The sequence below is a fragment of the Cyprinodon tularosa genome, unplaced genomic scaffold (assembly GCF_016077235.1).
Source record: "Cyprinodon tularosa strain WSP-4 unplaced genomic scaffold, ASM1607723v1 ctg228, whole genome shotgun sequence".
In the NCBI taxonomy this organism is placed as follows: domain Eukaryota; kingdom Metazoa; phylum Chordata; class Actinopteri; order Cyprinodontiformes; family Cyprinodontidae; genus Cyprinodon; species Cyprinodon tularosa.
In genome coordinates, this window is record NW_024038851.1 from 718,093 (window position 1) to 733,594 (window position 15,502).

Sequence of the window (15,502 nt, forward strand, 5' to 3'; positions counted from 1 at the left end):
TGTGTCATTATGCTGGCAGAAGCTATCCTTTCACTTGAAGCACAGAGAGAATTGAACATTTAACAACATTTATACCACAGAAATCCAGATGTGCCCTCGCTCTCCAGGTAAACATGTCAACAAACCATGTGTGCCAGAATTTCACCACAATCCCTGACCAACTTTGAAGGTGACCGCAGGGTTATTAAAGGGGCCAGCTATTAACAGTATGCATGTTATTAAAACACACAGAGAAACCTCTGAAAGCTTGTTCTTGATCAATTTAGGCAACGCCGCAGTTATACTATATGTGAGCCCCCCACATTGGGGGGACTAAGTTCAGTTTACATCAAGAAAACCGATTGATGCTCTTATATTCATATTAGCTGGGAAAATTAATTATGAAAATCAGTTCAAGTTTAACAAGTATAATTAGGAACAATATGTAGTCCGGCTGGTATCAGACCACCATTCCCAAACTTTAAGATCACTCAGGAAAATCCAACTGGTGAACATTTTCAGCCTATCTTCAGTTCAATTCAGTTTATTTCTATAGCACCAATTCACAACACATGTCATCTCAAGGTACTTTACAATTCACCAGATCATACAGTCAAATTGATTCAAAGTTTTCTATCTAAGGAAAAGCAGTTGATTGCATCGACTGAATGCAATCCCTCACACTAAGCATGATTGTAGCGACAGTGGAGAGGAAAAACTCCCTTTTAACAGGAAGAAACCTTCTGCAGAACCAGGCTCAGTGTGAGCGACCATCTGCCGAGGCCGACTGAGGTTCCCTCCACACTGTAGGTAATAATTCATTTTTTACACAATGGGCAAAAAAAGAGAAATATATATATTTTTTTCATGTTAGTCTTATTTATTTGGGCTGTTTTTGTACAATCAATTCCAACCTTTTTTTATTAGTACAACCAACAATGATACCTGTGTGTCCAATCAGCATTTACCAGTAAAGCTGAGATATCAAGAAAATCCCTTATTTCAGAAAATAACATGAAAAAATGGACAGAAGAAAGTGTTGTAGCATGGAGGAACAGGCAGGGAAGAGAGAGTTACAGGATGTTTAGCAGAAAAAAAGGTCCAATGAAGAGCAGTAAGAAATAGTGAAGTTAAATACTGATGGAAGTGTGGAGAATGACAGTGGATAGCAATGAGACTAGTTGAGATGGAAGGAAACCAAACCAAGCTACAAGAAACCCATCAAGGAGGGAAAAAATAAACATTAACCTAAAGAAATAATTTACCATATTTCATAAATGTATTTAAAATACATGGGCCAGTTTATTGACCAAACAAGCACAGTTACATGGTAATTGAACCAGCTTTTGGCACCTTTGGCAGTGCATATAGCTGTCAAGTCCAATGGGAAAATGAAATCCACCTCATCAAAAGCTTTCAGTCAAAGGAAGCATGAAGCGCTCTAAAATTTCATGGTAAATGGCTGCATTTCACTGTGGTCTTTGGAAAACACAGTGAATCATCACTAAATCATAACTGACTGTGGAAACTTCATCCTGGACTTCAAGCAACATGGAATCTCTGCCTTTTCTCCTCCAGACTCTGGGACTTTGGACAACAAAGGAACAGTTATTTTCCTCCCGAGCCCAGGTAAAATCCTTCTGATGTCTCTGGTTTAGAAGGGGCTTGAATAAGGACTGTGAAATCTGCAGCCCACATGTAGGATTTGTCTCTGCTTGGGAGGCCTGATGCAACGACTCCTGCTACAGTCCACTTCTTGTAAAGCTCCCCTAAATCCTTAAATTAATGTTGCTTTTTCCTTCCTGTCAAATTTGGATAAATATGCTTAAAAATCAGTGGCTGGTATGAAAAACAAAAAAAGATGGCCTCTTTATAAATGTCAGTTACTGTCCTGTGGAGTTCTGTCAGGTCAGTGATCTTTTCTATTATTGTGTCACATGCTGACCCAGAGACCATTTGGAACGTCTGTAAACCTGTTCAGGAGTTAATTAGCCGATTAGGAAGTGAAACCAAGAGTTTCCAATATGTAACCACTTAAAAATATTCCTTTCATTTGTTTTCCCTAATCTACAAGCACTTATAGTCAAAGTTATAAGAAAGGTTTAAACTTGTGTAATGAATCTTTTAACTACAGTCAAATCAAATAATCTACAACATATAGGTTACATACCCAAACAGCTATTATGGAGTTTTTGAGCCTACTTTCTGTTCATTGCCAACTTTCAGTGCATCAAGGGAAATCTAAAGAACATCCAGCATTTAGTGACTACACTAAACCAGAAACAACAGCTGCTGGGGGGGGGGGGGGGGGGGGGGGGGGGGGGTTGCTGCATTAAGTCGAATGGTTTAACAAGATACAAAGTGCTTGAAGTACAAATTCTTACACCTGCGACTATTTTTATAAGCAGGGCTGCAATGTTGGACGTTGTGGTGGATATTGAGGAGAGAATACTCAATTTTCCACTGTGAATTCCAACTTTTAGGGATGTTTGTGTCAAGTCTTCCAACTTAATGTGGAAACTAAGTCTGGGCTTTGACAGGATAAAACTGAACCCCTAAGTATGCTCTGATCCAACAAATGGATCTTAACCCTGGTGCTCGGGACCCACTGTCATGTTATTTATGTTTCCTTGGTGCCTAACTCCTAAATTTGTGAAAGAAAATTGAGACCAACAACTTTGTGCAGCACTTGAGGACATGGTGGAGGTCATTTGAAGGAGGACATATCTAAAACTTAAAGGACAGTGAGTCCTGAAGACGTCTGAGAACCACTGATATGGCTGCATTACTCCTGTTGGACGGAGAACTTCTGCTCCAGTCTCATGTATTTTGTACCCATAATTCTATTTTACTTTTATTTAACTGCTACCTGGAAAAGAAAACACATAGAAACACATATGGGGATGGTTTTAAACTCAAATTCTAGAAGGCTGCTGTCCTGCAACATTTAAAGGTGCCCCTTGTCGTCGTCGTCTTCAACATCATCATCATCATCATCATCATCATCATCATCATCATCATCACTTTTATTTGTAGAGCGCTTTAAAACAGCTACAGCTGAAAACAAAGAACTGAATATAGCCAAAAATAATATAACACAATCAAAGAATAAAATACAGCATAAAAATATAAAATAAAGGAATAATAAGCATTTGTTTAAGGTAAATAAACAAGGTCACAACAACTAAATCCTTCCAGAGTTAAAAGCCCATGAATAAAAGTAATTTTGAGCTGTTTTTTAAAATCTGGTATTGAAGAAGTCTCCCTATTGTGCAGCAGGAAGCTATTCCATAAACGAGGAGCAGCGATAGAGAAGGATCTGGCCCCTCTGAGCTTCCTCTTACACCTCGGTACCTGCAGAAGCTGCTGCTCTGCTGACCTGACGGACCGAGGAGGCAAGTAGAGGTGAAGAGAGATAAGATGGGGCAGGGTTATTTTGGCACTTAAAAACAAAGACAAGGATTTTAAAATCAACACTAAAATGCACAGGCAGCCAGTGGAGTGAGCTCAGGACAGGCGTGATGTGATCATGTTTTGGAGTACCAGTTAAAAGACGAGCAGCTGCATTTGCAACAGCTGTAGGCAAGACAGCAAAGACTGGCACACACCAACATAGTTATAGCAATCCAATCGAGATGAAATAAAGCACGTTATCTATTAAGCATGGATAACTGTTTCAAAGGGTTGTCTTGAAAGAAAAGGTTTTAGTTTTACCAATTGTTGATAAAATCAAGATCTGACAACTGCTCCAATTGGCTTTCCCCATTTAAAATCACTGTACACATTAAAACCCAAATTCGTGACGGGCGATTTAAAATATTGTGTCGTAGGACTATAGTTATGGAGTCACACGGACCATTAGGTCCAAACACTATAACCTTTGTCTGAATAACTAGATCAAACGGCTAAACTGTCTCTCTAACATGCAGTCAAACTCTCTATATAATACTATACTAATACTTGAGAAAGCTGGCTCTGCTGGCTTGACTCTGATATTCTTTTTTTACGAGAACTTTAGTTTCTTCATTCATTTTTTTTTATATATACTTATAAAACTGGAAGGACTTTTACAAATGTTTTTTTTTTTTTTCGTTTTACATACTTGTTGATGATGCAAAACCACAGCAACCAAGGAAGTGGACTTTATATACCTGGGAGAAATAATATATCAACTACTTCCACGCATACCAGCTGAGTTGGTGCTTGAAAACTGCTCTGAAACGTCAGCGCAGCCATGTGTCAGTAAAACACATAATGCTGCTTTCCCCTTATTCTGGCTGCATCCCTGCTCGGGGTTCTTCTAACTTGTTTCCTAAAGATCTCAAATTCCCTATGATGACTAATGGAAGAGATGGTTTAAATTTCTTGTTCATCTCCTTGCTCCTGCTCAGCATCCTCAGTGTGTCCTTCTCAACTCATCTGGTACTTAAGGATGTAGTTGTACTATTATATCCGCTTTAGAGTGTTAAAAAGCTGCTCCCAGGTGTAAACACCCATGGTACACTCACCATTTCTTTTCACTCTGTACACGTCTAGCTTCCAGTGCAAGGCAGAGTCCTGTTACCTGCAGAAATACTCAGAGGAATGTGCAGTCATTGGGTGCATCAAAGATGGACATGAAGCTGAGTACAGGGAGCTGGTGAACTGCTTTGTTGTATGGTGTGGAAAAAATAATCTGATCCACAAAACAAGGGAGATGATTGCAGACTTCAGAAGAAACAGGAACAAGTTGAATCCTGTTAACATCATGGGAGAAGAAGTGGAGGTGTTTGAGGGGTATAAATACCTTGGTGTTGACTTAGACAACAAACTAGAATGGAGACGCAACTGTGAAGTCATCTATAAGAAGGGACATAGCAGATTATAAGCTTAGGTCCTTCTGCGTTTGCAGCAAGAGGCTACATATCATCTATAAGTCTGTTATGGAGAGTGTGATCTCCTCTGCTATCCTCTGTTGGGGTAACAGCATAAGTGCTAATGAATTAAAAAACCTAATAAAAAAGCTAATAAAGAAGGCTGGCTCTGATCTAGGAATTCCTCTAGAGCCTTTGGAAATTATTACACAAAGAAGAATTCTTCATAAAGTGAAGAACATTATGGATAACAGTGAGCATCTTCATAAGATTTTTAAACAAAAACAGAGTATCTTCAGTAAGAGACTTCTCTAGATTCGGTGCAAAACAGCTATTGATTTCTATAACTAAAAAAAAAACCAAAACAATGAATTACTACAAAAACAAATTTCCCTTTAAGATTAATAAAGTATTTTTGAATTCAATTTTTATGTTTTTTTTTCATCCCAACTTAAAGTTCAGATTTGCAAAATATCTAGCTAATAACTACCTTAAGAAATGTGTTTATCTTTAAAACATTATACTGTTTTTGAGTGTATCCTTGTAAACAATAGAACCAACCATTACAGTTTCTAATCAATCATTGACTCCTGTTTTAAATTCTTGTACCTAACATGGTAAAAATCACTGATTTATTGTTTAATATTCAATTTATTGCCTATCTTTCTTCCCAATTGCTGTTTAACATCAGGTTCTGAACTCCAGCTCTAGGAACAAAAGCCACCCATGTTGTTAATAAGCAGCACAGGATTATTACTGAGGCTATGATGAATTTCTCAGGTAAAATGAAAGTTGGAATTAGCTCAGATGTTAGAATAATACATATTGAACTCTAGCATGGTCTAGAAAATACCTGCAGAGTATATTTATGATATTAAGTTTATCAAATAAGTCTGATTAACATCGTTTTTCATTAGAAGTGGAAATAAATGGGCCATGTTAGCCTAAACTAACGGTTAACAGTGTTGCACCACTTGTATGCAAGTTGACTAGAAGTTGAGAATAAAAACTTCATGTTCACGTCCATTTTACAAAAACTTCTTTGTTCTCATAAATGAAACATGACCCCTTTAGCTGATTTTTGCAACGCTTGAAGCAATTACAGGCATTTCCTGCTTTTGCCCAGATGAAAAGTGGCACTAATATTTGCCAAAACATTGACTCCTGCAACATAAAGCAGCCTTAAATTATTCATGGACCGGATCCCGGCCGTGATTTGCACTTTCAGCTTGTTGGTGCTGCCAGCTGAGGAGGTTCATCCTGATTTTATTAGACCACTCAAAAAGCAGCCTATCCGTTTTTATCTTCAGCGTTTCACGCTCTCAGTCGAGCTCCTTTCTTTTCTGTCTGTTCCTCTTCAGTCTCATTGTTAATTACAGCTCAGCACTTCTGGAGGACTATTAATCTGCCAGGGGTGGCTTTTATTGCTGCTCTGCTGCCATCACATTATACCGTTATTATAGTTGCGGGTGCAGGCCTGTAATTGCTGTAAGTAGAAGGGAAAGGTAGGAGCGACTCAGGCAGCCTCCAGGCTTCTGGTCAGGCCAACCCTTCCTTTCATCGTCTGTCCTGGCAGAATTTCTAAAAATGATAACGCTGCCTGTGAACAAACAAGCTCCTGTTCTGACTTGACTGCTGCTGTGAACTAAAGACGGCCAGAAAAGATTGGAAAGCCTCTTCATTCATCAGAGTGGCCTTGCCTCCGCCTGTCAGCGCATTTAGGAGGATCTTACAAACTGTGGGGCATCTCAGACCATGGATCCCGCCCAGGTGGGGTGTCGTGTGTGGGTTGCAGAGCTGTAATGTGTGGCTTTAAGGAGTGGGTAAAAAAACAGACTTCCTTAAAAACAACTTCCAGCCTGTTTTTTTCCTCCCTCTTTTCCTTAAAGCCAAATATAGACGAGCCACTGCCACGTCATCCAACCCTGAGAGAGGGCGAGATGGGGTTCAGAGCCGTGCCTCTCAGCGGTTGTACTCCAGCACGCTGTAATATAAGTGAATCCATATTTTTCCACAAAAACCAAATGATTTCGGCTGTCAGGAAGCAGTTTTATTGAGAAAAGAAAAAGCTGAAACAGTTACAAAAATAAATACAGATCAAACCACTGGGGGTTTCTCTCAGGGAACGTTTCCATCCATTATTCTTTTAATCTTTTCCATGTGCAGGGAAAAGGGGCTGCTTAAAATGTCGTAACTACAACCAACCCAAAGGATGTGGCCTTTACTCTCATGGAGGTGACCCAGACTAAGGTCCGGCTGCTCCCTGAATAACAAAACAGTCCCATTGGGGTTAAAGGTCAGGTTGAAGATTGTGGGGGAAAAAAGCCGTCTATGCCTCGTCTTCGTTCAGCAGCATGTTGGGGATTCCTCTAGATATCGGGAACTCTCGACCCGATTCAGGACACTTCAGACACCCCTCTATCACCTCCACCTGCAACAGGAGGAAGACAAGAACAGTGAGAGGTTGCGCGGCTCAAGGCGACAACAGAACTTAGGTTCTATTTTTATACCTAAACCCTGTCATGATTTAAATATTGTTTTTTGTGCTTTGAGTCTATTGCATCAAACTCTGACAGTACAGCTGCTATGTGTTGTGACAAACTGGCACTGATCACCATCTGTCAAACATGGTGTTGGCAGCATCATGCTGTGGTAATAATGTTCTGCAGAGGAAGGAATTTTAGGTGCAGTCTGAAAACCTTATTTTGGACCAGTGTAAAATAAACTACTTTATATACAAAACACATATTTATTTTAATGACAACAGGTTTAGATTGTAAAGTCTTGTTTTCTTGTCATTTTATGTAGCTGATTAGTATATTAAACTATTTCCAAAAATAAAAAAATAAAAACAATCCACTTTGTTTCCAAATTTAAAGGCGTTTCGCTTCCCATCCAGGAAGCTTTTTCAATTCAAAATGTCAGGAATAACGTTGAGTTCGAGGTCTGGGGTATAAAACCTTGAACTTAACGCTATTCCTGATATTTGAAATGAAAAAGCTTCCTGGATGGGAAGCGAAACGGCTTCAAACTTGGAAACAAAGTCCATAGGACTGTTTTTCATTTCCTTTTTTCGAATGACTATGACCTGGATGACTGAGTATCTTCACCAGCATATTCAACTATTTGTCTCCCTCTTTATCAAAAACTCTTCATATTTGTTAGATTCAGAATATTTGCTGTTTATTTTTTGTTCTGCAAAAATAAACTAATCGGACACTTTTTACTGTGAACATTTCATAAAAAAAGAGGAAGAAATAAAAAGTAAAATAGGAAATAATTAAATAGATTTCAACAGGGAAACAAGTGCTTGTTCTGCTTATTAAGTTTCATTAACAGCATCTTCCAGAGGTGTAAGTGGACCTTTAGGTGGTCCACAATGGCTTCTAATGATTCTGTCCAAAACGGCTAAAGAACTGACTATTTTTTAAACCTGTAAAAGAAAGAATAAAACACATAGGTCTGGCTTTAGCTTATTTCCTACATGTTATGTATTCATAATAAGCATTTCCAAAACACTTAAAAAAAAGTGATCTTTTTTACCACATTGTGTATTAGTATACAAGGTTCCATTTAAGAAAATTTATATACTTTCTTTTATGTTAAGTTTTAATGTTTTTTTTGTATTTGAAAATCTGAAAATACAAATTAAACATAAATGCATTTCAGTATAATCTTCTAAGAATTTACAGGTTATCTTTGTTTTCTTCCAAATGCCATGAAGCTTTTGTGATTCTCCTGTAATTTTATTTATCTGGACGTATTATTTTTTTTTTTATCATTCTAGCTCTGAACTTGGTGAGCCCTAAGTTAGAATTTTCTACAAAAGCCATTCCTGGTACATGAAGCCCTGTTCTCACCGGTTTTATTTATAAAGTCTGCTTTCATTCTCAGGCAGTGATTAATCGATATGTATCAGTGGTGGGAGCAGCACAAACAAGGGTTACACAGTGGATCTAACATGCTCATCTGACCATAGTAAAAGACCAGGTAAAATATTATTTTTTATAAATTTTGTGGAAAGTAGCTACTGTAAAACCCTATTTTTGTGAAACCCTGACAAATTTGCTTTACAAAGAAAGTTGACAAAGAATGTACAGGAGAAAAGTCAGAGACTTTTGCTACTATTGTTCCAAAGTAAATCCACATTTTTATTCATCTTAAAGATTTGTGTGTTTTTTTGTTTGTTTTTTTTTTTCAAATCAGATCTCAAATTAAGCTAAATATTTTTGATTGGTTCTTGGCTCGCTTAATCCCATCTCCTGCTCTTGACAGAAGCGGATCCTCACTTTGGCCCAGATGGGAGTAGGTGCTGACATAGAGCCAGTTTAATTAGTCAATAGCTGTTGGTTTATGAACCGCATACTAGTGCAAAGTGAGACCCAACACCAAAATAAAAACAAAAGCTCTAATAAAGAACGACTGAATCCATCATCATCATTATTATTAATTACTAATAAGTATGACTCAGCAGTAACCAGGGCTGCAGCCTTAAGATTGAACATTAAGATCTTTACCTCCAATAGTACTCTGTGTACTTTCTTCAGGAAGTCTTCATTTTTCTCAAAGTCTGGCACCAGCTCACCTGGCAGGTCGTCTCGATGACCCAGCTATGGAAAAGAAAACCAGCACAGTTTTAAAAACATTGGCTCAGAAAACTTGTTATAACTCTGCACATCTTAAGCTTAGAATGAATAAAATCTCAGCATTAGCTGATGTCAATCTTTATTCATACAGTTACACATATCAGTACATTCATTTAAGCAGTAATTAAACAGCTTTCCCCCCCAGGTTTGTCATATAACTGATGATCTCAGACTGACCTGGTCTGCGGCCTGGACCAGAGCGCTCCACTCCAGTTTGGGGATCATCCGGCAGACGAACTTAGGGTTGAACTCCACCTCATTCACCTTGACTTCAGTGGCCTGCACAAATATCACCATAAATACATAATCAGCAGACTGTCAGTCTAGACCAGGGGGCTTCGACATCGGGTTGGTGACATTTAGAGTCCAACTAAACATTTTACTATTTTATTTGAGGAGGGTCTGTCTGGTCACACCCAACAGCTGCTCACAGTAGCTTTTCTCACACTTGCATGCTTTAACTCATTAATAATAATTGAACTATATTTATCTCACATTGGAGAAATTTATCTCTGAATTTATCTCATCCCCTTGGGGAGCAGTGGGCTGCCATTGTGCGGCACCTAGGGAGCAGTGTGGAGTTAAGAGTATTGCTCAGAGACCCAGAGTTCCGGCTGGGGAGTCAAATAAGTTACTTGCAACTTTCTCAGAGCACAAGCGCACTGCTCTAACTACGAGGCCAACACTCCCACACAAAACAGGGTTCATATAAAACCAAGATAGAAGGAGTAAATAAAAACACAGCACCCAAATGATTATTACATTAATTAAGAATAAGGCAAGCCATTTCAAATTGGCCCCAAGCTCACTCAGGTAATTAGTAAGATTGTTAAATCATGAAATAACTATGAACCAAGGTTTTTTTTAAGAAATTACATTTCCCATCCCTCAGCCTAATCATCGTCTAACCATCAGAGTCCAGACATCCCTCAAATAGAAGATCTCTGACAGTGTGAAGTAGGCTTAAAGACCCTATAAAGTGACACATCATCTACTAATCTGAAGATGTTTAAAAAGAGATAAGAAACTACCTTCTAGATATCCATCAACCTGGGAAGAGAGAAGTTTTAAGGGTTTAGGGTTGGGTTAGGGGCTGTGACAGACATCTCAAAATATGAGGTGTGAATAAGTGGTGCCAAGGGGGTCCAGCCTACTCTTGGAGGTCAAAACAGAACCCAGAACAGCCCTAAACCTCAATCTCATCTACCCCAGATAAGGTCACAATTCAATTAAAGAATAAGGAAAAGCACTGATGCCAAAGAGAACACAAGACCCCTGTTACATTTGCCAACAAACATCTTCATGATCCTTAAGGTTGTTGGGGAAATATTCTGAGGATATATGAGATTAAAAAAAGAAACATGTATATCTACAGGGAGCAGGATGACCTAGGGCAGCCAGGCTGGTTTGATCAACTTCAATAATTGCTTTCTTTATATCAAATTTTGCTTAATCTTTAAAGAGGGAGGTCGTTTTAAAAGCAATATAAATTTAAAGAGGTAACAATTGTAAAACTGAATGAACCTTTTACTAAAAAGTTGGTAGGGTTTAGTTAAATTGATGACATCATACAGTCAAAAGCTGTGAGTGTATTTACTGACAAAATTATATAAATAGATGATCTTATGTGTAGTTCACATTGTTATGGCTTTAACTTTGTGGCTGAGATAACATACATCACTTCAAATCCAGGAAAAAACAATAACTTTAACAACGGAGAATTCGTGCATTTAAATCTGTACCGACACGAAAATCTCATAAAAATGACTGAATCAGAACAACATGCAGCTCGATGTTAGCATTAGCCTCGGCTAGTCGGGTGTTAGCCGTTTACCTTAATGAGGAGCGGGTATCCCTTGGTTACCCCCTTCACGTGCGACGTCAACATGTTGTGCGTGAGCAGCTTCATGTTTACAAACAGATGTTTAAAATGTTACAGAAAGCAGCGTTTTGAAAAGCCACAAACGGAGAGTTTGTTATGAAATATCCTGCAGCAGTGTTCACATGTGTAGCCAAAGGACTGTCGTTGCACCGCTTTAATGATTCCTGACTGCGCCACACTTAGTTCCGACCGACATGGTACCGATAATATGTTTAAAACTTTTTGTAAAATTGTTTTCTATACTGTTCTTCTACTCTTCCTATATGAATTGTTTAAATTACTTTATTTTTGAAAATAAAGACAAATAACATTATTTATTGCCAATTGTTTACCTCACAGGCTTAGATATAATTTTAAAACAAACTAAAATACGTGTTTTTAAGAAATCAAAAATCTTAAAAAAAACAAACAAAAACTGTAACTGTAATTATGGTGATACTAAATGAAAAAAAAATATTGCACTAAAATAGGCAATAAAATATGCATTAATGTATTTTTTAAGGAACGTTACCTATGGATACAGATGTAGCTTGAAATGAAGAGAGCCCTGTTTTATGACTGTTATCAAATATTTATTGGACCTAAAATAACTGTATATTGATCTAAAATAAAAATAACAAATAAAATAAGAATCTGGAATGAAATAATTATATAATTATGCAATTTCTGTATAAGAAAACCAATCTGCAGTTTTAAGCACAGGATTTATTTCCCTTTATTCCATTCATCAGTTTACCTTCAGCATCTATTTAATTTGATAATTGCCTGTAAAAAAAAATGAACCCAAAAAAGATTATTGTTTTTACTTAATCTGTAATATTATAAATACTCCTACACAGTAAAAAAAAAAAAATTAGAACTGTAAATATAAAGTCATATGTTTATATTACTGTTTTTATGCATTTGCCTTTCGTCGCAGCAACATCTTTCTGCTTCCCCCCCCCTCTTCTATTTCCTATATTGAGCTCCTTTGTGCTTCCTTTTATGAATCCATCTTTAGCTGATTTATGGGAGACTGCCAATGAGGGGTAAATTACTTGAAAGCAATGACTTAAAATCCTGTCATGGCTTTTTGAAGCATGAGCACGGAGAGAGCCTGAAATCTCTGGATACAGAGCCCAAAATGTGTAAAGTAAGAAGCTCTGCGCAAAAGGGAATAAAACGAAACTTTTGGCCGACAAGAAAAATGCTACGTTGCTTAAGTATAAAACTTCACATCACTTTAACACACCATTCCCACTGTCAGACACGGTGGCTGCAACATCATGCTGTGAGGATGCTCGTCTTCAGATGGGATTGCGAAGCTGGCCAGAACCGAGACAAAGACAGATGGTGCCAAAAGCAGAAAAATCCAGGAGGGCTACTATTTAGAGGCCGCAGGAGCTTGAAGTGGAGGTTCACTTTCCTTAAGAACAACCTTAACCATATAACCAGAGTTATACTGGGGTTTGGATCATATCAAAGAAAGGGTTCAAAGGGTACAGGTAGTTTTGCAAGGCATTGTATTTTCAACAATGGATTCTGATCAAGAAATTCTCAACTCCATAATTCATCCATAAAGATCACTGTGGTGAAAGCTGAGGTCAGGCATGACATATCAAACCAGACAGGTATATTTAGGATCTCTGTGTTTACAATAACATTCTATTTTGTCCAGACAAGACTGCATCTTACATTGAAAGCAGGACAGGAAAGATCTGCTAGAGCTATTTAGTAAGAGGAATCTATCAATGTTTTAATATATCTGTGACGATTCTGAAAAAGTTCACTCCAGGCAACTGGACGTAAAGTTTTCTAAAAGACGCTTCGCCTCTCATCCAAGAGGCTTCTTCAGTTGTGACTAGTGGTGGGGAGCACTGAGTAGTTTCGGTCACATGCCTCATTTAAGTGTGAGTCAGGTGAGGGCAGGTAGGAGATGAATATTCTGGGTATTGTTCCTAACGCTGTTTTATAAGTAGGTGAAAGGTTATGTCTAAGACCACCTCATCTGTTGAGAGGTGGCTTTTCTATTTGAACAAAGATGGCTTCATTAACCCCTAACTCAAACAATCTTTCTTCCTTGGCCAGAATATGGACGTTGTTGTCCTCAAACAAGTGTCCTTTAACCTTCAGGTGTAGGTGAACAGCTGAGTGCTGTCCTGAGGAGTTGGCTCTCCTGTGTTGAGCCATGCACCTGGTAGAGACAAAGCCATCACAACTTTTACTGATGATTATGGTTTGCTACAAGCATTTTGTTTTCCTTAAACTTGAACAAAGATCACCCCCCAAAAATATACAGAGTGCCATGTATAACTCATCAGTATCAGCTTCTGGGAAACACATTAATTGTAGGAAACATAAATATGGCATTCAGTACAACACAAAAACAGCTGTAAAAAAAAAAAAGCACTTTTTTGTTTTTACCAGATCCCAATTATGTCAATACTGCTTTTAAAACTTAGATTAACTTTTTGTTCCAGGTGTTTAAAAATGTGATATCAGAGCTTGTAATCCAAAAATAATATTTACATTGCAGAAAATACTGTTTGTTTTGTATTAAGTCAAAAGATAGTCCAGTTATATTCATGTTTATAAAGGTAAGTTTGAGAGAAAATAAAAAATTCTATATAAATCTCGGTCTATAACAGCAAACTATTTCACATATGGTCGGTTTAGGTTTTTTATTTTTGTATTAATTTGTATACTTTTTGTAATATACAGGTCATTCATACACTTTGATAGTAAATAGCAATTACACACAGGTAGTGTAACATAAACCTGTCACCTTTACAGACGTTCGTCCTCGACTCATTCGCCCACACATGCACACAAATAATCCCTCGCTCACAAAAAAGAAACAAAGATAAAAATGTAAAACTTCCTTTCTTCCATTGTCACTAAATTCAAATCATCCCAACACTTATTATGAAAAGAGTAAAACAATACAATACCTATGCTTCAACATGAACACAAAACACAGAGTGAAGCATTTAAAAAATAATAACAAATAGGAAGGCATCTAAAATGTAGACAGAGTCAGTTTGGGGTCATTCAGACACCAGAACTGCTTTATAGAAAACAGAAGCAGGAAGGAGAGCCAACAAATCACGTCAGTCTTTAAAAACAACTAACTTCATGAAGTCCAGTATGCTACAGGATTTAGAGACCTCAGGGGTTTCTATTCAGTCACGTATGGTGGGTACAAGTCTGAGGAAGGCAAGACAAGTTCAAAGGGCACTCTGGAAGGTTTATGGCACAAATCAACAGCGCTGAGGGGAGCAGGTGCATAGCGGGCTCAAAACTAAACCAATAACTCCAGATAAAAACCAACAGGGAAAGAAAAAAAATAAGATTCTCCTTCTTATTGTGCTTAAGGATCATCAATCTCCTGCTGCAAACTCTGCTGTAGTGAAGCTATTTCTTGGTGTCTGTAGGGGGAAAAAAGTGCGAACTCCTGCTGACAGTTTTGGATTTAAACCAGGTTCTAAGCAGCTAATTCAGCAGGACATGAAGTATCCTCCCTCTGCGTCCTATTCTAATCCTTCCTGCTCCTGCTCGGGGCGAAATCAAAGCCAGCCATGATAAAAACAGAGATATGTTTTCACACAGACGTGATGAACGGTCTTCAGACTGAGGAGGGGTAGGGGGGGTAGATATGATGAGCAGCAGAAGCGTTGGGGTTGGTTACATGTATGTAAAACTCTTTGTGTCAGTGGCTGCAGTAGCAGTTAGTCTTTGCCTTGTTTTTGCATTGTAGTACAACATTCTACGCACGCGTACAACCATGCATGTCCCACAACCATCATCCCACAGCTTCACCAACCACACATTCATTCACAGACACACCGTCCTTATTCCTGTGCCTCCTCTGTGCGCCACTTGAGGAAGTCCTCTTTACGGGCGTCCGGTTTGATCTGGTTCCGCATGCCGCCGAGAAGGTTGGAGGTGGCCTCTGAGGCCACGATTAGGGGTCGGACCACTGTGGGTGGGATCTGACGTAGAACGCCGCCCACTGCGCCTGGGAGACCTTTCTGCTCGTGGCCACGGGACGCCACGTCACACAAGGTCTGAGCCGTGTCGATCACTCCCTACAAAGGGACAAAACCAACAGGGCGAAATCAGTGACACTGACAATGAGCCAATTAACTATAACACTAAAATCT

General features: G+C 38.5%; 2 protein-coding genes across 2 annotated transcripts in view; both read right to left on the minus strand.

The window, feature by feature from the left end:
• Nucleotides 1-6,860: 6,860 nt before the first annotated feature.
• On the minus strand, nucleotides 6,861-11,532 carry trmt112 (tRNA methyltransferase subunit 11-2). Its single transcript, XM_038286541.1, has 4 exons — nucleotides 11,313-11,532; nucleotides 9,656-9,757; nucleotides 9,350-9,442; nucleotides 6,861-7,263 (listed from the first exon to the last, which is right to left on the minus strand). Exons 1-4 carry the CDS (start codon nucleotides 11,385-11,387, stop codon nucleotides 7,162-7,164), a joined length of 372 nt encoding a protein of 123 aa, XP_038142469.1. The 5' UTR covers nucleotides 11,388-11,532; the 3' UTR covers nucleotides 6,861-7,161.
• A 2,473-nt stretch (nucleotides 11,533-14,005) lies between these two features.
• The window catches only part of atg2a (autophagy related 2A), a 41,365-nt gene continuing 39,868 nt past the window's right edge, over nucleotides 14,006-15,502 (minus strand). The window contains exon 42 of the mRNA XM_038286535.1: nucleotides 14,006-15,427. Coding sequence (XP_038142463.1) covers nucleotides 15,191-15,427 — 237 coding nt within the window. The 3' untranslated portion in view covers nucleotides 14,006-15,190. The remainder of the gene's footprint in view (nucleotides 15,428-15,502) is intronic.